This window comes from Pleurodeles waltl, chromosome 2_2, assembly GCF_031143425.1.
Source record: "Pleurodeles waltl isolate 20211129_DDA chromosome 2_2, aPleWal1.hap1.20221129, whole genome shotgun sequence".
NCBI classification, from domain to species: domain Eukaryota; kingdom Metazoa; phylum Chordata; class Amphibia; order Caudata; family Salamandridae; genus Pleurodeles; species Pleurodeles waltl.
Window position 1 is genome coordinate 1140332941 of NC_090439.1, and position 27289 is coordinate 1140360229.

The 27289-nt window shown below is 49.0% G+C and overlaps 1 protein-coding gene across 1 annotated transcript in view; it reads right to left on the reverse strand.

The window, feature by feature from the left end:
- Positions 1 to 27289, reverse strand: part of LOC138282969 (NFX1-type zinc finger-containing protein 1-like) — a 459320-nt gene that overhangs the window by 281680 nt on the left and 150351 nt on the right. The window contains exons 8-9 of the mRNA XM_069221050.1: positions 15934 to 16079; positions 4863 to 4997 (exon numbers count right to left, since the gene is read on the reverse strand). Coding sequence (XP_069077151.1) covers positions 4863 to 4997; positions 15934 to 16079 — 281 coding nt within the window. The remainder of the gene's footprint in view (positions 1 to 4862; positions 4998 to 15933; positions 16080 to 27289) is intronic.

The window sequence follows — 27289 nt, forward strand, 5'->3', positions numbered from 1 at the left end:
CCGCCACCTCTCACCAGGCCGATTGGCTCAGTGCGTCGCTCCAGCCCTTGCGGAAGTCTCTGAGTCACCCTTTACTGATGTGTTCCTGCATCTCTCTCTGGTCCAGCATCCGCCTTCCCTTTCTGTTATTTGTGTTGTGCCCTCGAGCGACTGGGATGTCACAGTTTATTTCCCATCTGGACCACTCCGGACGTCCCAGTCTCCGCGCTCCCTTTCTTTCGCTGAGATCTTCAGCAGCACTTTCTCTCCATCTCTTCTTTCCGCTTTCCATAGTTTCATCTTTCATCTTGGTGCAGGGCTGATTACATCGTCTCTTGGGATTAGTAAACTCTTTTTTATCACCAGTGCTGTCACGATTAATAATCTATTTGTGAGGAACCTTTGGAAGGCTCACGGTGCATCTTTTTAAAGGCTTTCTTATGTCCTTCTGGTGATCCTTATGACTTTTCCCTCTTCTTAGATATTTCCTGTGAGGTGAGGTCTTCCTCCTCAGAGACAACAACAGTCTTAGTTTTAAGTTTTTGTAGCTACAATTTCAACCTTCCCTCTCTATCCTTGAGGGTTTTAGAATGAAATGTTCTGCAAATTTTGCAGTATTTTACCTTGTGATGTGGATGCAGGCAATAAATGCAGTCTTTATGAGGATCTTCAGAATGTAGCCTTTTCTTACCACAAGATTCAAAAGGTTGCAAGAGTCCTTCCCTGGAGGTTTCTGACATGGTGACACAGCAGAGAAGTTTGGATACACCAAAAATTAGGAAAAAACTGAAGAACTGAGCAGAGCTCAATAAGGCTCCCTCTCACACGACGTGTGGTAGAAAAGCTGATTGGCTCAGCCTCTCTTGGGAGTGTTCTACAGGGTGCTGTCACCTGACTGGTTATAGCTTATGTTTGATCCTTTTTTTTAAAAGGACATAGATCGGCTATTGAAGTGACTGTTCATTGCCATTATAGCCTATGGCAATGACACTTACTGCTTTATAATGGTACAGTGAGACTCCCACTTCGACGACGGGTAATGATTCAAGCATGTGGATCTATGAAAGATCCAATACTGGAGAACACACATTTACCTAGGGGCTTCAGCTTTCATCATGGATGACTTTTGTTGCCCATGTACTCTGATGATATTTTGCTGTTTATTTCTCCCCATTCGACAAATTATTAGATTTGTGACATACCCTAGCATTTCAATTAACTGGTCTAAATCAGACCTGCTCCCAATCACAGACTGTACTGTGCTGGTCACACTAAACACCCTGTCAGCTGGCTCACACAGTCTGTTCAATATTTGGGTCTGTTCCTGCATCATAGGCCAGACCAGGCCAGCCAGCTCAACTATGGCCCAATAATCAACAATTTCTGTCCCCGAGTTGGTATGCAGTGCAAATACCCACTGTCTCTGGAGGGCAGAGTGGCCATTCTGAAAATGGTAGTTATTCCTAAACTATTACACATATTTATTAATAATATCCAAGTACCCCTCAGTAAGCCTTTCTTCACCACATTTTAGGCCCTCCTGATCAAGCTGATTTGGGTGAACAAACTGGTGAGGATTGCTTAGGATTTGTTCAGAGATTGTCCTGTAGCCTGCACGGGGGTGAAGAGCGACGTTCCTGGGACATCAGCTACCAACCCGCTAGGCAGGCTACCGCAGTTACTGTGGCCCTATGCTGCAAAAAGGAGATCATCCAACTGACCCTTGAAGTCTCTTCTTCTGGTTCGGGTCCTAGAATGACTTATCCATCGGCAAGACACAGCAGTCATAATCCCTTCCTTTGCTAGCCTGAGGTAGAGCAGGCACAGTGCAACTTCATTGCAGCTGATCCTCTGCTGGGTTTTTGGTCAGCAGGGCAGTCCTTCTTCGGTGCTCTTCCTCCAGTCAAGAGAGATCTACATTCTGGGTGCCAGGGATGCCCCTTATATGCCCAGAAAGTGCCCTAAATGGAGGTTGCAGTCACTAGACAATGGACTACTAGGTCCCTTCCCTCCTGATGACAACTTCCAGCAAAGAGTGGCATCTAGCTATCCCAGAAGGCTCCATTCTGCACATTCCCAATATGGCAGAGTCCTTCTCTTGGTCTCAAGAGTTTTGTAGCTATCCCATGGGGTCTGGCTACCTGTGGACTATGCACCCATGGGAAAACCAGTTTGGCAACTATCTTCCCCTTTCAGTCCCTGCTGCCAGCCTGTCTACCCTGACAATAGAGCCACCCCTCCCATGTCTGCCCACCATATGTCCATCAAAGGCAACTACATCTTGTGTGGCATCCTGCCTGGGAGAGGTAATATCACCTCCAGTGGCAGGCTGGAGGAATGGAAATCATTCAATGCCTTCCCAGGAAGGCAGAAAGCTATCTGAAGGGCAGATCCTGTGTACAACTGTAAACAAGCACTGGAAAACTCGGACAGCCAAAGTCGCACTGTTCAAATTTGCACTTTGCCCACTAGTGACATTAAATGCGATTTCACCATGAGATCGGATTTAATACACTAATTCTTTAGATACAGTGCAGTACCAGCTTTTGTAGTCCAATTCAGAGGTTATCAGGGCTGAGGTTATAGCCTGTAACTCTGCACTCCCCAGTGGGGCTACTAGCCTTTTACAGGTAAAAACAACAATGGTGGTTTTTACTGTTAGGCCCATGAAAACATGAAACTACGAACTCAACCTTCTAACTCTGCACCCTGACTTTAGTGGTCAGTAGGCCTGGTATAGGAGTGTCTTATAAATCAAACGAATAGTTTGGGTTTTGCCAATGAGTGCAATAGCAAAGTCGAGTTAGCAATTTGAAATTGCTCTGCCAGCCTGCAATGGCAGGCTGGGAGCCATGTTTTTACTTTATCATTCTTGTGGTGGCACAACTAGTGCTGCAGCTCACGAGAGATACCTTAACATATAGACCCTAGGCACCCCTGGAACCATATACTAGGGACTTACAGGTAAGTCAAGAAATGCAAACTGGGGACCAGCCAATTAAACATACCCCAATTTAAGGGTAGAAGAGCATGCATTGAGCCCTGATTAGTAGGGATCAGGGCATTTCAGAGTCATTCCACCAATGCCTAGTAGTCAAATTGGGAGCAAACTGTGGGGGTAAACCTGCAAAACCTGTTTCTTTGCACTGCTACAACTTCTCTACCTCCAATCCTTGAGCAAGCCTGGGCCCTTTTTGGATCTTACTTACTCTGAACTTCACCTGATAGCCCTGTCGACCCTCCTCCAGCGGAGGCTGAATTGCTGCATTGCCTATTTATGTCTGCAGATTCCTGATGCATGCCCTGCTGGTGTATACTTTTCCCATTATCTTACATTCTGTGCCTCAGTAGAACGATACCATTTATTCTGTTTCCAGGTGTGGTCACTGTGGTCAGCTTCTGATCGCCTTTTGTTTCAACTCTTATTCATGTGGCTATGTACCTATGAGCCTTGGGCTGTTATGTTGCTCGTTTTTTTTTGTGATTGTCATATGTGACTTCCTGTATGCATTACCTCTTGTACTGTTTGCATTCAGTGACTATTCTGTTCTGACAATTTAGACTAATAATATACTAATTAAAATGCATAAAAGAATAAAAAAATAACTAATAATAGCAACAATAATCAAAACCTTAGCTCCATCAAGAAGCTGAACATAATACTATACTAATTAAAATGCATAAAATAATAAAAAATAACTACTAATATTAAGACCAATCAAAACTTTAGCTCCACCAAAAAGCTGAACATATCCATATTCCAACTCTCAACAAATGTAAAGCCACTTGATTTCATCATCCACAGTGACCCTTCTCTCAGAAGGCACTTTGCCAAGAAAAACAGACATCATATAGAACGTGTCCCTTCTGCTCAGAATAAAACAATAGCTTCCACAAGTGGACTGCAGAACCACTGACAAAACCCTTGTCTTCTCCCACCCTGATGTTGACAATACCCTAATTATCAGAATTCCATACCCTTCCCTGCTGCAAGGAAGGGGATTCTACACACCACTTCACTTTCAAGAAGTACAACCATACCACTACTAACCTGAAACACCTGGCTGCCCATGAAGCCCATATTATCTCCAGGACCTGCTGCAATGTCTACAAAACAGAAACAATCCAATGTTGCCCCTCTTGCCAGAATGAAATCACCATCTCAGCTGGTCAATGTATCACACAAAGCTGCTATGTTGCCAGACCTGAAATTAAGAAATGCAAAAAGGAAAGAATACCTAAGGACAAGCCTTCTTGATTTATGCAAACAGAACTCTGAGCTACATCTCAGCACAGATGAGACTTGTTCATCCACTCCTCCGCTCAGTAATGAACCGAGAAGCCATCGAGAAGCAATTATTCCATCACTAGTATGAAAACTCACAACTCTTTCATCCTACATTGGGCCAAACAATGAAATGCATTCCCCAGTCCCTTCCTTCCGCCCCACTTTTGTGTAGTCTTAAATCATTCCTAATACATACATTGCTGCATAGCTTCAAAGTTAGGCTTTGGCTACATAAGTTCATTGACAAATGCATACATACTGAATGCATTTAAAATCTGAACTATGGACACCACCAACCTCACCGATCATATCTACTTTGGGAAATGTATGGTCTGATGTTCATTCCAGCTGCTAGTCATCAAGACTTTTGATAATTTTTTGGTTGTTTCTGTTCCTTAAGATGCATAATGCACTTTTCCTTGATCATTTTTATCTCCCATGACCCCTAATAACTCCTGTTTGACTTCTCCATCCTTGGGTCTCAATAAATTTTCTCTGCAGCACACTCTTTCATGCTCAGGGATAAAAACCGCAAGGGAAAGAAACAATGTGTCACTGTTAACAAACATCCCCTCCTCTGCCCACTTTGGCTCACCTTGTGAAACCACAGTTTGTCTGCATTGATTTCTGGTTCAAGCTCTGCCTCAGTCAGGATCCCTTGGTGAAGGGTCTCCAGGACTGCTGAGTAGTCAGGGATCTGCTTCTTGATGGCACGCAGAGGTTCCATGATCTGTTTTGAGAAGACGAAATACAAAATCCATCCTAGTTTTATCAGTGTGCTAAGTTTTAGATGGCAACAGTATAGTTTCAAAGTCAATTATGCAAGAAAAAAGCTACATTTACAACAAATGTAGAGTGTCCATTCGTACCTTTATTGCTTAGCCATATTGTCATCCAAAAACCCCTCAGTGGGACTGGGAATAGTAAATTGTGACTTATCACTCATCACACAAGAAATACAATCACGTACAAACTGTTGTACCCCTTTATCCAAACCTGCCTACCAGAAATTCTCTCTAATTCTCCCTTTCATTGCTCGCATACCAATATGCCCTTCATGAGCATAAGTCAAAACGTTGTTCCTTATGCCGTGAAGCACAACTACAATGAAAAAGATTATTGATTAGATACAGCTCTTCAGATACAGGATTATCTTGTTAAAAACCTCATCCAGTAATTCACAATCTGGCCAACCCTGAACTACGTAATCCTTGACTTCAGCTATTTCCAAATTTTGATCCAATGCTGCTGTAGAAAGCTCGCTGTGTATATACTGTCTCAAAGTGAGATATAGGCCCTCATTCCAACCCTGGCGGTCATAGGCCGCCAGGGTGGCTGTCAACGGAAGCACCGCCAACAGGCATTCCGACCGCAGCGGTACAGCCGCAGTCGCCCAGCCGGGTCCGGCGGTTTCCCGCCGGATTTCCCCCGGCTGGGAGAATCCTCCATGGCGGCGCTGCAAGTAGCGCCGCCATGGGGATTCCGACCCCCTTCCCGCCAGCCTGTTTCTGACGGTTTTCACCGCCAGAAACAGGATGGCGGGAACGGGTGTCCTGGGGCCCCTGGGGGCCCCTGCACTGCCCATGCCACTGGCATGGGCAGTGCAGGGGCCCCCTAACAGGGCCCCATTAAGCTTTTCACTGTCTGCCTAGCAGACAGTGAAAAGCGCGACGGGTGCTACTGCACCCGTCGCACACCTGCAACACCGCCGGCTCCATTCGGAGCCGGCTTCTGTGTTGCAGGCCGCTTTCCAGCTGGGCCGGCAGGCGCTTCCTTGGCGGGCACCCGCCGGCCCAGCGGGAAAGTCAGAATGGCCCCAGCGGTCTTCCGACCGCGGAGCGGCCATATGGCGGTTCCCGTCGCCGCCCGCCAGGGTTGGAATCACCCCCATAGTGTGCACAGAGTCCAGGGGTTCCCCAAGAGGCTTGACAGAGGCAATAATAGATAATACTAATGCTATATTTGTGGTAACGTGGTCGAGCAGTTAAGCTTTTCAGAGGGTAGTGTTAAGCATTTGTTCTACACACACACACACACACACACACACACACACACAATAAATGAGAACACAAACTCAATTACTTAACTCCAGGCCAATAGGTTTTAAAATAGAAAAATATTATTTTCTTAATTTATTTTAGAACCAAAAGATTTAAATTGCAGGTAAGAACATTAATTGTAAGGTACTTTGCATAGGTATAGATAGGACTTTGAATCAAAACAGTAATGTACACAGTTTGGCATAAAATAGCAATAAGCTATTTTAAAAGTGGACACTGCAAAATTCAACAGTTCCTGGGGGAGGTAAGTACAGTTAGGTTAGTGTGGTAAGTAAAGCACTTACAAGTTCAGTCTCCAGGCATAGGTAGCCCACACTGGGGGTTCAAGTCAACCCCAAACACCCAGCACCAGCAACACAGGGACGGTCAGGTGCAAAAGTCAGAGAAGGTAGGGCCATATGGCGACAGGGGGTGCTCCGGTTCTAGTCTGCTGGCAGGTAAGTACCTCCGTCCTCGGGGAGCAGACCAGGGGAGAGCACTGGGGGGAGCTCCCAAGTAGGCACACAAAGCACACCCTCAGCGGCACAGGGTCGGCCAGGTGCAGTGGGCAAACAAGGTGTCGGGTTTGTAACTGAAATCAAGCAAGCAGGGAGCAGGGGGGCTTCTTGGGTCAGCCACCGACTGGGCAAGGGTGAATGCCGCTGGCTGGTCACTGCTGCACCGGTGGTTGGTTCTTCACAGGCCTGGGGGCTGCGGGTGCAGTGCTTCTTCCAGGCATCGGGTTTCTTCTTTCCGGGCAGTCGCGGTTGGGGGGTCCTCGGGATTCCCTCTGCAGGGGTTGTCGTGGGGGTGCAGAGAGGTTAGCTCAGGGACGACATGTCGTCAGAGTCGCCGGGGGATCCTCTCTGGGTCGTTGGTTTTTCTGGACACGGACCAGGGGGCATTGAGTGCAGTGTGGTGGGGACTCACGCTTCTGGAGTGAGGTGAGTGTCCTTTTAAAGATGGTTTCTTCTTGCTTGAGGTAGACAGTTCCGCTGACCTCAGTAGTTCTTGGTCCTTTGTAGTTGCAGGGCAGTCCTCTGAGTCGGCAGAGGTCGCTGGGCCCGCAGGATGCGTCGCTGGTGCAGGTTCTTTGAATCAGGAGACAGGCTGGTAGGGCTGGGGCCAAAGCAGTTGTCATCTTCCTTCTTCTCTGCAGGGTTTTCAGGTCAGCAGTCCTTCTTCTTTGTAGATCGTCAGGAATCTAAAATCCTGGGTCCAGGGTCACCCCTAAATACTGAATTTAGGGGTGTGTTAGGGTCACAGGGCAGTAGCCAATGGCTACTGTCCTTGAGGGTGGCTACACCATCCTTGTGCTCCCTCCCTTTGGGGAGGGGAGCACATCCCTATCCCTATTGGGCTAAATCCTCCAAAACAAGATGGCGGATTTTCCAAGGAGGGGGTCACTTCAGCTCTGGTCACCTTAGGGGTGGACCTGGCTGAGGGGGTGAATCCTCCTTGTTTTTCTCATTATCTCCCCGGACTTGCCGCCAAAAGTGGGGCTTTGTCCGGGGGCTGGGCATCTTCACTAGCTGGAGTATCCTGGGGCATTGTAACACGAAGCCTGAGCCTTTGAGGCTCACTGCTAGGTGTTACAGTTCCTGCAAAGGGGGAGGTGTGAAGCACCTCCAACCAGTGCAGGCTTTGTTTTTGGCCCCAGAGATCACAAAGGCTCTCACCCCAGAGGGTCAGAAACTCGTCTCTCAGTGGCAGGCTGGCACAGACCAGTCAGTCCTGCACTGAAGGATTGGGTAAAATACAGGGGGCATCTCTAAGGTGCCCTCTGTGTGCATTTTTTAAATAAATCGCACACTGGCATCAGTGTGGGTTTATTATTCTGAGAAGTTTGATACTAAACTTCCCAGTGTTCAGTGTAGCCATTATGGAACTGTTGTTTTGACAAACTCCCAGACCATACACTTAATATGGCCACAATGTATGGACAATGTCTAAGAATGTATTTAGACACTTCAGGGGCATATTGCTCATGCAGCTATGCCCTCACCTGTGGTATAGTGCACCGTGCCTTAGGGCTTTAAGGTCTGCTAGAGGGGTGACTTACCTATGCCACAGGCAGTATTTTGTGTGCATGGCTTCCTGAGGGAGATACCATGTCGACTTTGACTTTTTGTCCCCACCAATACACACAATCTGCAATGGTAGTGTGCATGTGTTAGGTGAGGGGTCCCTTAGGGTGGCACAAGACATGCTGCAGCCCTCAAGGACCTTTCCCTGTTCACAGGGCCCTTGGTACCACTGGTGCCTTTTACAAGGGACTTACCTGTGTGCCAGGGGTGTGCCAATCGTGGAAACAATGGTACCTTTTAGGTGAAAGAACACTGGTGCTGGGGCCTGGTTAGCAGGGTCCCAGCACACTCTCAGTCAAGTCAGCATCCATATCAGGCAAAAAGTGGGGCAGTAACTGCAACAAAGAGCACCTATAGCATGACTTTGTACTGAGCATACTGACACTAAGTCAATCAATTAATCATCGGTTATATAGAGCGCACAACTACTCAATGAGTCTCCCAGCACCAACAAGACTTGTAGATTATAAGTGCTAAAACAGGTTACTTAAATGCGCTCTCAAACAGCCAGGTCTCAAATGGCGTTTAAAGGTGACTTTGGGCCTGATTACGACCCTGGCGGTAAAAACCGCCAGGACCATGGTCCGCGGGAGCACCGCCAACAGGCTGGCGGTGCTCCTTTGGGCTTCTTAGAAATGGAAAGTCGGCGGTGTCCCGCCGGCTGCCCGCTGCCCAGGGGAATCCTCCATGGGGATTCCGACCCCCATACCGCCATCCTGTTCCTGGCGGTTTCGGCCGCCAGGAACAGGATGGCGGTATGGGGTGTCGTGGGGCCCCTGTGGGCCCCTGCAGTGCCCATGCCAATGGCATGGGCACTGCAGGGGCCCCCGTAAGAGGGCCCCACTTAGAATTTCAGTGTCTGCTTAGCAGACACTGAAATTCGCGACGGGTGCTACTGCACCCGTCGCACCCCTTCCACTCCGCCGGCTTCCTCGTGGAAGGGTGTTTCCCGCTGGGCTGGCGGGCGGCCTTTTGGCGGTTGCCCGCCAGCCCAGCGGGAAACCCAGAATGACCGCCGCGTCTTTTGACCGCGGTACGGTCTTCTGGCGGTCTACCGCCGCCCGCCAAGCTTAGAATCACCCCCTTTGTCTTTTAACATGCAAAGCTGCAAACAGAGTGAGAACCAGGTGGTGGATACAAGGAAAGAAAATAAGGGTCCACCCCCTGTTTTTCTCTTTGTCCTTGGAACCACTGTCAACAATGCATGTCAAGACCGCAGAGGTCAGGCTGGATGAAACGGCCTAATCCTTTTTGTTAAGTACCATGATCTTGATTGGTAAAAGAGTCTGTGAGTCAACATGAGTCATTTGAACATCACTCTCTCTTTGATAGGAAGTCAGTGCAGCTCTTTAAGATAAAGCTGAATATAACTTATTTGAGGTACTTTTAAAGGAAGCTGAGCCTCCACAATCTAAACTAACTGCAATCTTCTTACTTGGTAAGCTGGTAGGCCCCAATAAAGGGCATTGACATTATCCAGTCAAGACGTGACAAGGGCACGAACAACCATTTTCTGATATTGGCCGGGTGAAAGGCACAAACATTTCTTCATGGATTTTATATAGAGGTTGGGGGCGGAGGAGATGGGAGCTGACTAGGCCAGCAGTGGCCATCCCATGAAGGGGGAGGTGTACCAAATAACATAATCTGTGTTTTACTCATGTTGCAATACAAATTGGTCAAACGCATCTACCGGAACACAACTGAGAGGCATGCCTTTAACTTGATTAAGTGATTAGCGGCATTCCTGTCTAATATGAAGACAAACTGGGTGTCATAAGAGTAAGACACCACTTGCACGCCAAAGGCTTTGATTAGCACAACAAGTGGAGTCATATACATGCTAAACAGTGTTAGACCCAAAATTGAGCCTCGGAGAACGCCAAACTCTAGGGGGTTAGGTTCAGAAGAGGAGAGTACCATCCAAACTGCTTGTCTATGGTTCGATAAAAAAGAAAAAATCCAGTCCAAAGTGGGCCCACTAACACCAGTATTTCCCAGTTGTTGCAGTAGAGTGAAGTGGCACACAGTATCAAAAGCTGCTGATAGATCCAGGAGCAGCAATACTACTTGCTTCCCCTGGTCCACCTCCAACTGAATGGTGTCCGAGACATCAACAGGAGTAGACCCCGTACTGAAATCTGGTCTAAAACCAGATTAGGAAGTGTAGGAAGCTGGATTGGTGCGTGATGGGTACCTAGGGTACTTATGCCTTATTCCAGATCCAGGTATCCCTTATCAGGGCAGTGTAGGCAGTGTCTAGAAGCCACGCTCCCTAGAAGTAGCTGTGGTTGAGCAGCCAAGGCTTATCTAGGAGACATGCAAAGCTCATGCAATACCACTGTAGTCACACAACACTTACACACATGAAAGAAAACACTCAGTGTTACAAAAAGAAAGGTAATTTATTTTAGTGACACAATACCAAAACGTACTAGAGAGGCAACCCTTCAATAGGAGTTAAGTAAACACACTAATTATGTACACTAGTTATCAGAAATAGTCATAAAACGTGATAAAAAACAGTACAAATGAAAATAGGCAATAGTGATCCTAGGGGGAGCCGAAACCATATACTAAAAAAATTGAATGTGAATGCAGGACCTCCACATAGTAAATGGAGTGTGTAGAGGGAATCTGGGAGTACTGGAAACCCCAAAGGTAAGTAACACAGTGCCACCTAGCGACCAGGAAGAAAGGAGTAAGTTACAGTTTTGCCCCCAAACCACTCAAAAGGAAGGAAATTAAGAAATGCAACACCCAGACAAGACTGCAAGAAACCAGCTGTGGTTTCCTGAAGAAGAAGACCTGTGGAGAGAGGGGACTAAGTCCAAGAGTCACAGTCGAGTTTAGGAGGAGCAGGAGCTACTACCCACTCAGTAGGACGAAGACGGTCAGGAATGCAGCCCTGGAACAAATGAAGAGTTCCTGGGGCATGCAGTCCCATGTCGGATGGATGATTGCAGTTGGTCAGTGGTGTGGAAAAGCCACTAACAAGCATTGGCAAAGGCAGAAGTCGCATTGAAGCAAACGTGGAGCTGCCGGGGACCAGCAAGGTCCAAGAGGACTCAACCCACAGGGGGAGTCCTAGGAGGACCCTCAGCAAGGCAGAGAGTCCACAGAAAAAGAGGCAGACCCCACAGGAGACCCACAGGATTAGGAACCAGGAGTCGCAGAGTAGCCCACACAGCACAACTGGAGAAGGGTCTCACGCCGCAGGGGAAGCATGCAGAGGGCTGTGCGTCGCAGGAAGGAGTGCTGAGGGCTGGGGCTACATGGAGCCTGACGATCCCTTGGAGAAGATGCCAACAAGCCTTGGTAGCTGCAAGAGACGCGGTGCATGGAGGTACTGTCCTGCGTGGAAAGGTAAAAGGCTTACCACCAAAGTTGGATAGCTGACAGAGAGGATCAAGAGGACTACTCCGGACCACCACCCATGATGCAGGATCCACGCAGCTCAGGATGAGAGGAGATCCACGCAGCCTTTCGTCATTGCAGTTGGTGCCTGCGGATGCAGGGGAGTGACACCTTCACTCCAAGGAAGATTACTTCTTCCTTCTCATGCAGACTGAAGACTTGCTGCCCTCAGATTATGCACAGCCGGTGAAATGTTGCAGAAGCTGGAAGGAGGCCTGGAAACCATGTTGCAAGCAGAGGCTTCATCGTGGATGCAGATTGTCGATTCCTGGAGGGTCCAGCCACGGTTTCAGAGGCTAGAAGTCAAAGTAGAGGTTACAGATGAGTCCTGCTGGAATCTTACAAGCCAAATATGAAGATCCAAGAGGGAGACCCTAAATAACCCTAAAATGGGGATTGGTCACCTTGCCAGGTGGCACCTATCAGGAGGGGGCCTGGCCACTCAGATGCTCCCAGAGCTCCCTGCCAACCTTGGATTCAAGATAGCAGATCCCAGGGACCCTCTGGAGGAGCTTTGGGCACAACCTCTAGGGTGGTCATGGACAGGGGAGTGGTTACTCGCCTTTGCCAGACCAGAGACTGGGGGTCCCTGAACCGGCGTAGACTGGTTTATGCACAGAGGGCACCAAGTGTTCCCTTCAAAGCATACCAGTGGCATACCCCAAGCCATGTAACATCTATTTCCAAAGGGAAAGGGTGTTACCCCTCTCTCCCAAAGGAAATCCGTTGTTCTGCATTCCTGGACTTGAGCTGTTCAAGCAGCAGGAGGGCAGAAACCTGTCTGAGGGGTGGCAGCAGCTTGGGCTTCCCGGATAACCTCAGTAGGCTGGAAGGAGCAATGCTGGTGGTCCTCTAAGGTCCCTCTTCTGTCCCTGTGGGCTATTTAGTCTATCATCCCTCAACTTCTTCCCTCTTTTCTTTGCATGTGCCCCATATTTTTTCGACTTTACGCGGGCAACCCCTTGCCTGGTACACCAATTTTTCAGCACCCATCCACCAGTTCAATCCTTCCTCCTGTTCCCGCAATGAGGGCGGGTTAGATGTACCTAATCTTTTTACTATGTCCCTGCGAGCCACCATTAGAGCTATGTTACAGAAAATTAGAGTGCATCGTTCCAGTGTTTGATCGCTCCATACTCCCAGTGTGACCAGTGGGGGTGAGAGTTTCACCTCAGCACCCACGATCTTGGAGAGTCATTCCCCCACCCCTACCTAGTATGGTGCCAGTTTTGGACAGTCCCACTGTGTGAATATCAGAGTCCCTTTCATATTTCATCCCTTAAGACATCGATCACCTTGTGTCTGACCCGGGCGAAACAGGCGTGTTCGGGTACAGTACACCCTGTGAAGAGTTTTTAGTTGGATCAAGCGGAAACCTGCTTGAATCGCAATGTCTCTAGGGTACCCGCATGCCTTGGTCCAGTCATTGTCCTCTGTTCTGCCCAGGTCACCTTCCCATTTTTTCTCACAACAGGTCCATTGAGGGGAGACTATTTTGCAGAAGTGTGGAGTAGATGCAGGATACTGCGTGACCTGTCAGAGGGGAATCCAACACTCTACACTCCAGTGGGGACTTATTCTCAATCTCACCCTGGGTAACTCCACTTTTCGTGACTAAATAACAGCTTTTGGTATCGGAGGAATAGGCTCTCGGACAATTCATATTCCGCTTGCATGTCTGTGAAAGACATTATTTCTCCCTCTCTCCAGACATCCCCTAATTGGGAGATTCTTAAAAGGTCCCACTTCTGACGACCTTCAATACCTCTCAAGTCGGGAAGCAAGTCAGAGTCCCAGAGTGGGGTCGATACTGCCACTCTACCCCACCACCCCAGCACTTGTGTTGCACTTTTCCATTTGGTGATTACTGTTTGTGTCGGGACAGGGAGAGGAGTCCCTTTTCCCCATATAGTCAGTGCTGGTATCCCTCTGCGGTCACGGCAGAGTAATCTGAATTTAGTGAGGGTTCCCGCTGTGGTGGAAAAAGGCCCAGTCATTGACTGTCAATAGATTTGGTGATGTAACATTGATAGCAGCACCCTCAGCACGAAAACTGTTCAAGCATCAGTGACTGTAAATCTTGAGAGTTCAGCCTTACACTGACAAAACATTGAATAAATACCTGGTCCCACATTTTCCTCTTGGCAAGTATTACTGAAATATTCCAGGTAGGAACAACTGTGAAAAGCAGATTAAATGAAGTGTCTGGCAGAAGATCCCCCAAACTAAACATGTTGTAGAAAATCTAGCAGTTGGCGCCTTTTAGGGGACTTGAGCTCTGTATCTCGTCATTTCATTGGAGAGACTTCAGGTCAACTGAGGTGGACACACACAAGGCTGTACAAGGCTGATTCAAATGTCAATCTATTGTGTGCATATACAAACACCTAAACATTCGACTTCTTAAGATTTCCAGTCTGAAGACAGGGAATATTTTAAGCATGTGAATTTTGAAGGATCAAATGCTGGAGAATACCAAAGCTTTTAAGTGGAAAGGATCAAATTTTAGGGATGATGATTTTCCTTGCTGTGCTTTGACATTCCATAAATACTGGATATAAAAGCAATGATTACACAGTCTTACACAGGAAGGGCTCCATGCTAGAGTGTAATCTCTCGTCAGGTTTCTGATGCCCTCAAGCCTGCCTGATCCCTTAGCCAGGATAATATCTTTATGAGTAAAGTCACCCAGGCCGGTTTAAGATCTTATTGTATGATGCACCCCAGGGTTTGTGTTGCTTGTCCCTGGAAACGTCAATGAGGATGTTATTGCACCTGTTGTTTATGACATCCAGATCCCTCTGTCTGAGATGTCTGGCATCCATTTATTGAATGTCATCATCTTGCCCAGAGTTGAAGGGCGAACTATGGACATTTGCGATCGACTTACTTCAATTTTCAGGAACAATAGTTTTTGCTTTGTGTATTAGTGTGCAGGTTTGGTGACGCCTCAGATGCAATTGTGGTTGTGCAGCTGTCCAATCTTGTAGTAATGCTGCATTGTCTTTTTTGTTGGGGCTCTTTAGGGGCCCTGGAGAATCATCTTGAATAACGAAAGCTGGAGGGATATTCTTTGTTACATCTATTCTTCTGTGTAGCTTGAATGGTCAAGTGATGAATATGCCAGGCAACATTTTTAAAAACTCATCTACACGTTTTGGATCACTGACATTTTTTGTGTGGCTCAGTTGTATCCCCAAAGAGCTGATAACTATTCAATAAACCACATTATTAAATGCCTTTTCATCCTGTGTGGGGGTGAGAGGCCTGGACACAGGACGCTCACCTTTTCACCCACCACTGCAATGCAGAACCTGCCACCACTCTGCGCCACTAGCCCAGCAAATGATGCAATACTAAGCACAACAGGTGTTCATAAGTGCAAAAGATACACCTGATATTGTGTTTCAGGAGAAGGGCCTTTTCCTACATCCATAGATACTACAGGGATTGTATAGAGATCGTACTAAGGGGGTTATTACAACTTTGGAGGAGGTGTTAATCCGTCCCAAATGTGACGGATATACCACCAGCCGTATTACGAGTTCCATAGGATATAATGGACTCGTAATACGGCTTGTGGTATATCCTTCACTTTACTGTCACTTTTGGGACGGATTAACACCTCCTCCAAAGTTGTAATAACCCCCTAAGTGTTTCCATTACGCCTGAAAGCACTGTTGATAATGTGGAGGGCATCTTCTTCAATGCAGAAGACGGTCCTTCTTTTGTGTCTACAGCACCGTAGCCATAAAGAAGGGCTATGGTGAGCTCGCAGTTGCAGAAGATAGTTAATATTAGTTCTAATTTGTCTCAAGCACTATACTCCTAACAAAATGACTAGTGCCTGCTTAGCAGAAAGGGGCTCTTGTTTTCCACGACGTCTACAGTCTGGTGTGGAGTGTAGCGAGTGAGATGAATAAATGCACTGATGGGGAATAGTGTCTGGAGAGAGCAGAGAAGGGCGGGCTGGGAGCTGTAAACACTGGGATGGTACCAGAGCAGCGTAACACACATTGTGCGCGTGAGGCCTGAGCACTCTTCAGCTGAGGACGAGCGGCGAGGTGTGAACGAGAACCTGGTGCAACAGCGCGCCTTCGCTGACGCCGCGGGGGGCTCGTACCTCAGAGAAGCGCCTTCTCTGCGACGGGAGCAGCACCTGGTGCAGTCGCCGAGCCCGAATGTTCTTCAAGGAGTAGCTCTCCATGTTTTTATTTTTGCTCCTTCCGCCAATTCGAACCACCCCAGAACTCTGGAACTGAAGAATGCCTGAGGAGAGAATTGGAGATATTTATCAATCACTGTTAGGAGCTTTAAGTCCTGCACAGGTTTAGTGACGTCCTGCAGGCGAAGTTATCGGACACATTCCTGCAGATCTGAACTCCTGCGCACAACAGGGACATTAGTACTGCTTCAGGGCCCGGCTGTGGAGAGACCTACTGCTGCCCTCCCTACAACACACACAGAGGCGGGTTCGGCAGCGCCCAGAGGACTATTACCCTGTCTCTCGCCAGATGCTACTGCTGCCTGATTCCGCCTCCTACGAAGCGCTGCACTGCCAGGCCGCACCCACTGTTTTACTTGAATAGTACTTTGAATATTCGCACATTACATTCTTCATCTCAAATAGGCACTGGACGCAGAAAGCAATTTTTTTCTTGATACGGATCTTTTAAAATGTTTTAAGTGAGTACCTGGTGCACCCGTCTCCCTGGGACCGCCCACCAGAATCCATCGTCACCTGGTGCACCCGTCTCCCTGGTACCTCACACCAGAATCCATCCCCGCCTGGTGCACCCGTCTCCTTGTTACACACTATGGAAGGTTCATCTGCCTGGTACCGCCCACCAGATTCCATCGTCACTTGGTGCACCTGTCTCCTTGTTACACACTACCGAAGGTTCACCTGCCTGATACCTCCCACCAGATTTCATTGTCACCTGGTGCACCCCTCTCCCTTGTACCTCACACCAGATTCCATCATCACCAGGTGCACCCGTTTCCTTGTTACACACTACAGAAGGCTCACCTGCCTGGGACTCCCCGCCAACCTCCATTGTCACGTGGTGCACCCATCTCCTTGTTGAACACTACGGAAGGTTCACCTGCCTGGTACCTTCTCCCTGGTACCTCCCACCAGATTCCATCATCACCTGGTGCACCCGTCTCCTTGTTACAAACTACGGAAGGTTCACCTGCCTGGGACTCCCTGCCAGCCTCCATTGTCACCTGGTGCACCCGTCTCCCTAGAACTTCACACCAGATTCCATTATCACCTGGTGCACCCGTCTCCTTGTTACACACTACGGTAAGGTTCACTTAACTGGTACCTCCCACCAGATTCCATTGTCACCTAGAGCACCCCTCTTCCTGATACTTCACACCATATTCCATCATCACTTGGTGTGCCCTTCTCCTTGTTACACACTACGGAAGGTTCACCTTCCTGATACCTCCCGCCAGATTCCATCATCACCTGGTGCACCCCTCTCCTTGGTACCTCACACCATATTTCATTGTCACCAGGTGCACCCGTCTCCTTGTTACACACTATGGAAGGCTTATCTGCCTGCGACAAACCACCAGAATCTATTGTCACCTGTTGCACCCGTACTAAAGAAGTTTCACCTGCCTGGGACTCCCTGCCAGCCTCCATTGTCACCTGGTTCACCAGTCTCCCTAGTACCTCACACCAGATTCCATCATCACCTGGTGCACCCCCTCTCCTTGTTACACACTACGGAAGGTTCATCTGCTGGTACCTCACACTATACTCCATCATCACTTGGTGCACCTGTCTGCCTGGTACCTCCCACCAGATTCCATTGTCACCTGCTACACCCATCTCATTGTTACACACTAAAGAAGTTTCACCTGCCTGGGACTCCCCGCCAGCCTCCATTGTCACCTGGTTCACCAGTCTCCCTGGTACCTTACACCAGATTCCATCGTCACCTGGTGCACAAACTCCTTGTAACACACTACAGAAGGTTCTCTTGCTGGTACCTCACATCATACTCCATCGTCACCTGGTGCGCCTGTCTGCCTGGTACCTCCCACCAGATTCCAGTGTCACCTGCTACACCCGTCTCCTTATTACACACTACGGAAGTTTCACCTGCCTGGGACTCCCCGCCAGCCTCCAATGTCACCTGGTGCACCCATCTCCCTGGTACCTCCCACCAGATTCCATCATCACCTGCTGCACCCGTCTCCTTGTTACACACTACAGAAGCTTCACCTACCTGGTACCTCCCACCAGCTTCCATCAGCACCTGGTGCACCCGTCTCCTTGTTGCACACTACAGAAGTTTCACCTGCCTGGTACCTCACATCAGATTCCATCGTCACCTGGTGCACCAGAATCCTTGTTACACACTACGGTAGGTTCACCTGCCTGGGACTCCCCGCAAGCGTCCATTGTCACCTGGTGCACCCGTCTTCTTGTTACACACTACAGAAGGCTCACCTGCCTGGGACTCCCCGCCAGCCTCCATTGTCACCTGGTGCTCCCGTCTCCCTGGTACCTCACACCAGATTCCATTGTCACCTGTTGCACCCATCTCCTTGTTACACGCTACAGAAGGTTCACCTGGCTGGTACCTCCCCCCAGATTCCATTGTCACCTGATGCACCCCTCTCCCTGGTACTTCACACCAGATTCCATCATCACCTAGTGCACCCGTCTCCTTGTTACACACTACCAAAGGTTCACCTGCCTGGTACCTCCCGCCAGATTCCATTGTCACCCAGTGCACCCGTCTCCCTAGTACCTCCTGCCAGATTCCATCGTCACCTGGTGCACCCCCTCTCCTTGTTACACACTACAGAAGGTTCATTTGCCTGGTACCTCCTGCCAGATTCCATTGTCACCTGGTGTACCCATCTGCCTGGTACCTTCCAACAGATTCCATTGTCACTTGGTGCACTTATCTCCTTGTTACACACTAGGGAAGGTTTACCTGCCTGGTACGTCCCGCCAGATTCCATTGTCACCTGGTGCACCAGCCTCCCTGGTACCTCACACCAGATTCCATAGTCACCTGGTGCACCCGTCTCCTTGTTACACACTACAGAAGGTTCACCTTCCTGGGACTCTCCGCCAGCCTCCATTGTCACCTGGTGCACCCATCTCCCTGGTACCTCCCACCAGATTCTTTCGTCACCTGGTGCACCTGTCTCCTTGTAACACACTACAGAAGGTTCTCCTGCCTGGTACCTCACACCAGATTCCATCATCACCTGGTGCACCCGTCTCCTTGTTACACACAATCGAAGGTTCACCTGCCTAGTACCTCCCACCAGATTCCATTATCACCTGGTGTACCCATCTACCTGGTACCTCCCACCAGATTCCATCGTCACCTGGTGCACCTGTCTGCCTGGTACCTCCCACCAGATTTCATCGTCACTTGGTGCACTCGTCTCCTTGTTGCACACTACGGAAGGTTCATCTGCCTGGTACCTCCCGCCTGATTCCATTGTCACCTGGTGCACCCGTCTTCTTGTTACACACTACGAAAGGCTCACCTGCTTGGGACTCCCCGCCAGCCTCCATTGTCACCTGGTGCTCCCGTCTCCCTGGTACCTCACACCAGATTCCATCATCACCTGTTGCGCCCATCTCCTTGTTACACACTACGGAAGGTTCACCTGCCTGGTACCTCCTGCCAGATTCCATTGCCACCTGGTGCACCCTTCTCCCTGGTACTTCACACAAGATTCCATCATCACCTGGTGCACCCGTCTCCTTGTAACACACTACCGAAGGTTCACCTGCCAGGTACCTCCCACCAGATTCCATTGTCTCCTGGTACACCTGTCTCCCTGGTAACTCCCACTAGATTCCATCGTCACCTGGTGCACCTGTCTCCTTGTTACACACTATGGAAGGTTCACCTACCTGGGACTCCCCGCCAGCTCCATTGTCACCTGGTGCACCCTTCTGCCTGGTACCTCCTACCAGATTCCATCGTCACCTGGTGCACCCGTCTCCTTGTTACACACTACAGAAGGTTCATCTGCCTGGTACCTCCCGCCAGATTCCATTGTCACCTGGTGCACCCGTCTGCCTGGTACCTTCCACCAGATTCCATTGTCACCTGGTGCACCCATCTCCTTGTTACACACTAGGGAAGGTTCACCTGCCTGGTACTTCCTGCCAGATTCCCTAGTCACCTGGTGCACCCGTCTCCTTGTTACACACTACGGAAGGTTCACCTGCCTGAGACTCCCCACCAGCTTCCATTGTCAACTGGTGCACCCATCTCCCTGGTACCTCCCACCAGATTCCATTGTCACCTGGTGCACCCGTCTCCTTGTTACACACTACGGAAGGTTCACCTGCCTGGGACTCCCCACCAGCTTCCATTGTCAACTGGTGCACCCATCTCCCTGGTACCTCCCACCAGATTCCATTGTCACCTGGTGCACCCGTCTCCTTGTAACACACTACAGAAGGTTCTCCTGCCTGTTACCTCACACCAGATTCCATTGTCACCTGGTGCACCTGTCTCCCTGGTACCTCCCACCAGGTTCCATTGCCACCTGCTGCACCCATCTACTTGTTACACACTACGGACATTTCACCTGCCTGTGACTCCCCACCAGCGTCCATTGTCACCTGATGCACCCGTCTCCCTGGTACCTCCCACCAGATTCCATCATCACCTGATGCACCTGTGTCCTTGTTACACACTACAGAAGGTTTACCTGCCTGGTACCTCCCACCAGATTCCATCAACACCTGGTGCACCCGTCTCCTTGTTACACACTACAGAAGTTTCACCTGCCTGGTACCTCCCACCAGATTCCATTGTCACCTGGTGTTCCTGTCTCCTTGTTACACACTACGGAAGGTTCACCTGCCTGGTACCTCACACCAGATTCTATCATCGTCCGGTGAACCCGTCACCTTGTTACACACTATAGAAGGTTCCCCTGCCTGGTACCTCTCGCCAGATTCCATTATTACCTGGTGCACCCGTCCGCCTGTTACCTCACACCAGATTCCATTGTCACCTGGTGCACCTGTCTCCCTGGTACCTCCCACCAGGTTCCATTGCCACCTGCTGCACCCATCTACTTGTTACACACTACGGACATTTCACCTGCCTGTGACTCCCCACCAGCGTCCATTGTCACCTGATGCACCCGTCTCCCTGGTACCTCCCACCAGATTCCATCATCACCTGGTGCACTCGTCTCCTTGTTACACAGTATGGAAGGTTCAACTGCCTGGTATCTCACACCAGATTCCATCGTCATCTGGTGCACCCGTCTCCTTGTTACACACTACGGAAGGTTCACCTGCTGGTACCTCCCGCCAGATTCCATCGTCATCTGGTGCACCCGTCTTCCTGGTACCTCACACCAGATTCCATCGTCACCTGGTGCACCCGTCTCCCTGGTACCTCCCACCAGATTCCATTGTCACCTGGTGCACCTGTCTCTCCGGTACCTCACACCAGATTCCATCGTCATCTGGTGCACCCATCTCCTTTTTACACACTACGGAAGGTTCACCTGCTGGTACCTCCAGCCAGATTCCATCGTCACTGGTGCACCCGCCTCCTTGTTACACACTATGGAAGGTTCACCTGCCTGGTACCTCACACCAGATTCCATTGTGATCTGGTGCACCCGTCTACCTGGTACCTCACACCAGATTCCATCGTGATCTGGTGCACTCAGCTCCTTATTACACACTACAGAAGGTTCACCTGCCTGGTACCTCCCGCCGGAATCCATCGTCACCTGGTGCACCCGTCTCCCTGGTACCTCACACTAGATTCCATTGTCATCTGGTGCACCCGAACAGAAGAGCAATTTACAAGTCACCTCCTTGTGGGCTGCCTACCCCACAGATATCTAGTGCCTTCGCTGGGAAACTGTTGAAAGAACACATGTCTGTTGAAGTAAATAGGCCTATTAACCTACTTTCTCCATCTTAGGGCCACACATCATGCCATCTCACTAACAAGTCAAATAAGTGGGCCCTGGATCTGTACTGTTCCCAGTTCATGAACGTCCGTCATCATACTCTCCCTATTAAACAAGGTGTTTCTGCCCGAGAAGATCTGCAGATGAAGAGTCAGTCTCATCATTAAACTAGATGAAGCATATACAAGTAACGTTTCCTCACTTTCCCCCACATATCTTCTTAATGTGAACCTGCACTCCAGCAAGCAGAAGGTCCACCCTCAGAAGATGTGTATTTTTCCACCGTCTGACCTGTGCCTCACAGCTAAGGCCAGCCCCCTTTAGGCCATTATGGGAGAAAATACTGAGCCAAAAACCTTGAACTTCACTGTCTAGAAGGTTGGGCTGGTGGGTGTGGGGCCCGTGTCCAGGCACTATTTGTCCTGCTCCCCCACCTCTTGAGACCCAGGACCAAGGAAGTAGGATGTGCCAGGATGCGAGACAAAAAACAATCCAACACTGCTCCTTGCCACCAACATCTACCTTTCATGTCAAACCAGTGTTGTTTGCTTAGAATGTTTAAATCTGACTTTGTATGCATGTGTAGATATTTATATACTCCAATATACCAGATAAATCCAATGTTGATTAATGTATGCTATTCCTATTTATAATATACATTGTGCCCTCTGTAGTATGCTTGGTACTACTACAATAGTACTACCAACCTACCACAAAATGCTATTCACATACCTATATGCTGAGGTCTTCACCTTCATGTTTCCCATCTTTTCTATGCATAGAGCTCCACCCTGACAGCAGAGATCTCGCCACGCATAAGGATATATCATAGTAGTGAATGTGGGAGGGGCAGAGGGGGGTACTAGGAAATGGGGAACACTTACACTAAAGGGGGAGGCATTGAGGGAAGATTCAGGAGGATTTTAAGGTGGGGCAAACACATATTGTCACAGAAACTAGCAACCTGGGCTGATAGTCTGTGGGTATTTGAATGAAAGTTTAACTGTGGCTTGAACATGGATATCCACCACTCACACCCAGTGCTACTGGGTGGGCCAGTGGCCCATGATGCCAAGGCTCTAGAAAGATGATTGAACCTGATAGAGGTCTACTGCAGTAGAGGGCATGCAGAAACACTCCTTTTTGTCTATTCCGCACTCAATCAATCAATCATGGATTTGTAAAGCACGGCTAATCACCTATAGGGTCTTAAGGCGCTGAATATAGGTGTGCTGCTCGGTCGAAGAGCTCGGTCTTGAGGTCCTTCCTGAACTGCTTCAGAGAAGTGGTCTGCCTGAGCTTGAGGGGCAGTGTTCCATGTCCAGGCTGCTAAGTAGGAGAAGGATCTTCCTCCTGCTGAACATATCAGGATCTTGGGAACACGATCCGGTCCATGTTAGGTTGGACCAAATTGTAGGAAAGTACCATCTTCCCTGGCATGTTACCCCCATATTGCACTGTATATATGTTGTTTTAGTCTATGTGTCACTGGGGCCCTGCCAGGCAGGGCCCAGTGCTCATAAGTATGTGCCCTGTATGAGACCCTGTGTGATGCCTAACTGTATCACTGAGGCTCTGCTAACCATATCCTCAGTGGTTATGCTTTCTCTGCTTTCCAAATTTGTCACTAACAGGCTAAAGTGACTAAATTTACCAATTCACATTGGCATACTGGAACACCCATATAATTCCCTAGTATATGGTACTGAGGTACCCAGGGTATTGGGGTTCCAGGAGATCCCTATGGGCTGCAGCATTTCTTTTGCCACCCATAGGGAGCTCTGACAATTCTTACACATGCCTGCCAGTGCAGCCTGAGTGAAATAACGTCCACGTTATTTCACAGCCATTTACCACTGCACTTAAGTAACTTATAAGTCACCTATATGTCTAACCTTCACCTGGTGAAGGTTGGGTGCAAAGTTACTTAGTGTGTGGGTACCCTGGCACTAGCCAAGGTGCCCCCACATCGTTCAGGGCAAATTCCCCGGACTTTGTGAGTGCGGGGACACCATTACACGCGTGCACTATACATAGGTCACTATGTATGTATAGCGTCACAATGGTAACTCCGAACATGGCCATGTAACATGTCTAAGATCATGGAATTGTCAGATCCCCTGGGTCTCTAGCATAGTACCAGGGTACTGCCAAACTGCCTTTCCGGGGTCTCCACTGCAGCTGCAGCTGCCAACCCCTCAGAAAGGTTTCTGCCCTCCTGGGGTCCAGGCAGCCCTGGCCCAGGAAGGCAGAACAAAGGATTTCCTCTGAGAGAGGGTGTTACACCCTCTCCCTTTGGAAATAGGTGTGAAGGCTGGGGAGCAGTACCCTCCCCCAGCCTCTGGAAATGCTTTGATGGGCACAGATGGTGCCCCTCTCTGCATAAGCCAGTCTACACCGGTTCAGGGATCCCCCAGCCCTGCTCTGGCGCGAAACTGGACAAAGGAAAGGGGAGTGACTACTCCCCTGACCTGCACCTCCCAGGGGAGGTGCCCAAAGCTCCTCCAGTGTGTCCCAGACATCTGCCATCTTGGAAACAGAGGTGTTGGGGGCACACTAGACTGCTCTGAGTGGCCAGTGCCAGCAGGTGACGTCAGAGGCTCCTTCTGATAGCCTCTTACCTCTCTTGGTAGCCAATCCTCCTTCCTTGGTAGCCAAACCTCCTTTTCTGGCTATTTAGGGTCTCTGGTTTGGGGAATTCTTTAGATAACGAATGCAAGAGCTCACCAGAGTTCCTCTGCATCTCCCTCTTCACCTTCTACCAAAGGATCGACCGCTGACTGCTCAGGACGCCTGCAAAACCGCAACAAAGTAGCAAGGCTACTACTAGCATCCTTGTATCGCCTCATCCTGCCGGCTTTCTCGACTGTTTCCAGTTGGTGCATGCTCTGCGGGTAGCCTGCCTCCGCCCTGCACCAGGAGCTCTGAAGAAATCTCCTGTGGGTCGAAGGAATCTTCCCCCTGCTAACGCAGGCACCAAAAGACTGCAACACTGGTCCTCTGGGTCCCCTCTTATCGTGACAAGCGTGGTCCCTGGAACTCAGCAACACTGTCCAAGTGGCTCCCACAGTCCAGTGACTCTTCAGTCCAAGTTTGGTGGGGGTAAGTCTTTGCCTCCCCACTCTAGACTACATTGCTGGGTACCGCGTGATTTGCAGCTGCTCCGGCTCCTGTGCACTCTTCCAGGATTTCCTTCGTGCACAGCTAAGCCTGGGTCCCCGACACTCTATCCTGCAGTGCACAACCTTCTGAGTTGTCCTCCGGCGTCGTGGAACTCCCTTTTGTGACTTCGTGTGGACTCCGGTTCACTTTCCTTCCAAGTGCCGGTTCAGGTACTTTTGCATGTGCTGCCTGCTTCTGTGAGGGCTCCCTGAGTTGTTGGGCGCCCCTTCTGTCTCCTCCTCCAAGTGGCAACATCCTGGTCCCTCCTGGGCCACAGCAGCACCCAAAAACCTCTACTGAGACCCTTGCAGCTAGCAAGGCTTGTTTGCTGTCTTTCTGCGTGGGAACACCTCTGCAAGCTTCATCGTGACGTGGGACATCCGTCTTCCAAAGGAGAAGTCCCTAGCTCTCTTCTTTCTTGCAGAACTCCAAGCTTCTTCCATCCGGTGGCAGCTTCTTTGTACCCTCAGCTGGCATTTCCTGGGCTCCTGCCCACTCTCGACACTGTCGCAGCTATTGGACTTGGTCCCTTGTCTTACAGGTACTCAGGTCCGGAAATCCACTGTTGTTGCATTGCTGGTGTTTGTTCTTCCTGCAGAATCCCCCTATCACGACTTCTGTGCTCTCTGGGAGTAGTAGGTGCACTTTAGACCTACCTTTCAGGGTCTTGGGGTTGGCTATTTTTCATATCTCTGTGACCCTCTACAAGCTCACATAGATTTGGGGTCCATTTGTAGTTCGCATTCCACTTTTGGAGTATAGGGTTTGTGTTGCCCCTATACCTATGTGCTCCTATTGCAATCTATTGTAATTCTACACTGTTTGCATTACTCTTCTTGCTATTACTTACCTAAGTTTGGTTTGTGTACATATATCTTGTGTATATATCTTATCCTCATACTGAGGGTACTCACTGATATACTTTTGGCATATTGTCATAAAAATAAAGTACCTTTATTTTTAGTATATCTGTGTATTGTGTTTTCTTATGATATTGTGCATATGACACCAGTGGTATAGTAGGAGCTTTACATGTCTCCTAGTTCAGCCTAAGCTGCTTTGCCATAGCTACTTTCTATCTGCCTAAGCTGCTAGAAACACCTCTTCTACGCTAATAAGGGATAACTGGACCTGGCACAAGGTGTAAGTACCTCTGGTACCCACTACAAGCCAGGCCAGCCTCCTACACAAATGGTCTGCTCTGGGATGCTCAGAATGGAAATCTGTCAAATAGAGTATTTGGGTAAAACTCTATCTGATTATAGCCCATTGGATGCAGATTTGAAATGGTGCAGGATACCTACTACTATACTCATGTGGAGTCCACAGCTGGAATGGTTAGAAGATCCAGTGGTTAGAGATGAATTGAAGCAGGCAATTCAAAACTGCTTACAAGACAATGAAGTTATGACTTCCTCCTTGATCATAGAATGGGAAGCATTTAAAGATGTTATACCAGGAGCATGTATTCAAACCACGAAAGGGCAAGAGGAGCGCTGGATGCGAGCCTTAACCGGGCTGAACGATCCCTCGAAGATCTGGAGAAAACAGTGATCTGGGACACAGCATTAACAGAGGAACTTAACAGGGAAAGGGAAAATACACTGAGCAATTGGATACATCGGATTAGCTACATAGAAACAGATGAGGTACATAGAGACAGTACACAAAAAGGAGATATAGTGGGGAGGCTAAGGCATGGCCTTTAAACCACTCACCTTCAGTTACCCCAATCACAAAAATATGAACCCGACAGGGAGAAGCAGTGCATACACAAGAGACCATTAACACTACTTTGCAGAACTCTATCCTAATACCACAATCACTGATAAAGACCTTCTAGATAGGTTCCTGGAGGAAATGGTACCACCCGCCCTAATCAAGAACAGGTGGAAGCACTGGGAGCCCTATCACGGAACAAGAGATATGCCAAGCAATCCACCCACTGGCATAAAGGAAGACTCCAGGAACCGATGGGCTACCAGCCGGGCTACCAATTGAGTTTTATGCCTCCCACAAATCAATACTGGTATCCACGTTACTTAAACTATACAAAGCAGCGACAACCAAGGGGTGCCTACCCCCTATGACCAGAGAGGCAGTGGTTAAGTCAGTTCTCAAGCCAAGCCATGAGCTAGCGGAAATGGCTTCTTATATATACTGTTGTCCATACTGAAGAAGCATTATAAAATCTTGAGCAAAGTATTAGCATACAGACTTCTCCCACTAATGCCTCAGTTAATCCATTCAGATAAGAATGGGTTATCCCATGTACACGTACCGCTCTCAACTAGCAAAGTTTTTAAGTAATCTGAGAAAGTGTCTGCATTGATTGGCCTAGGTTGGTGTGTTTGGCAATAAGTCTAGAACAGGCG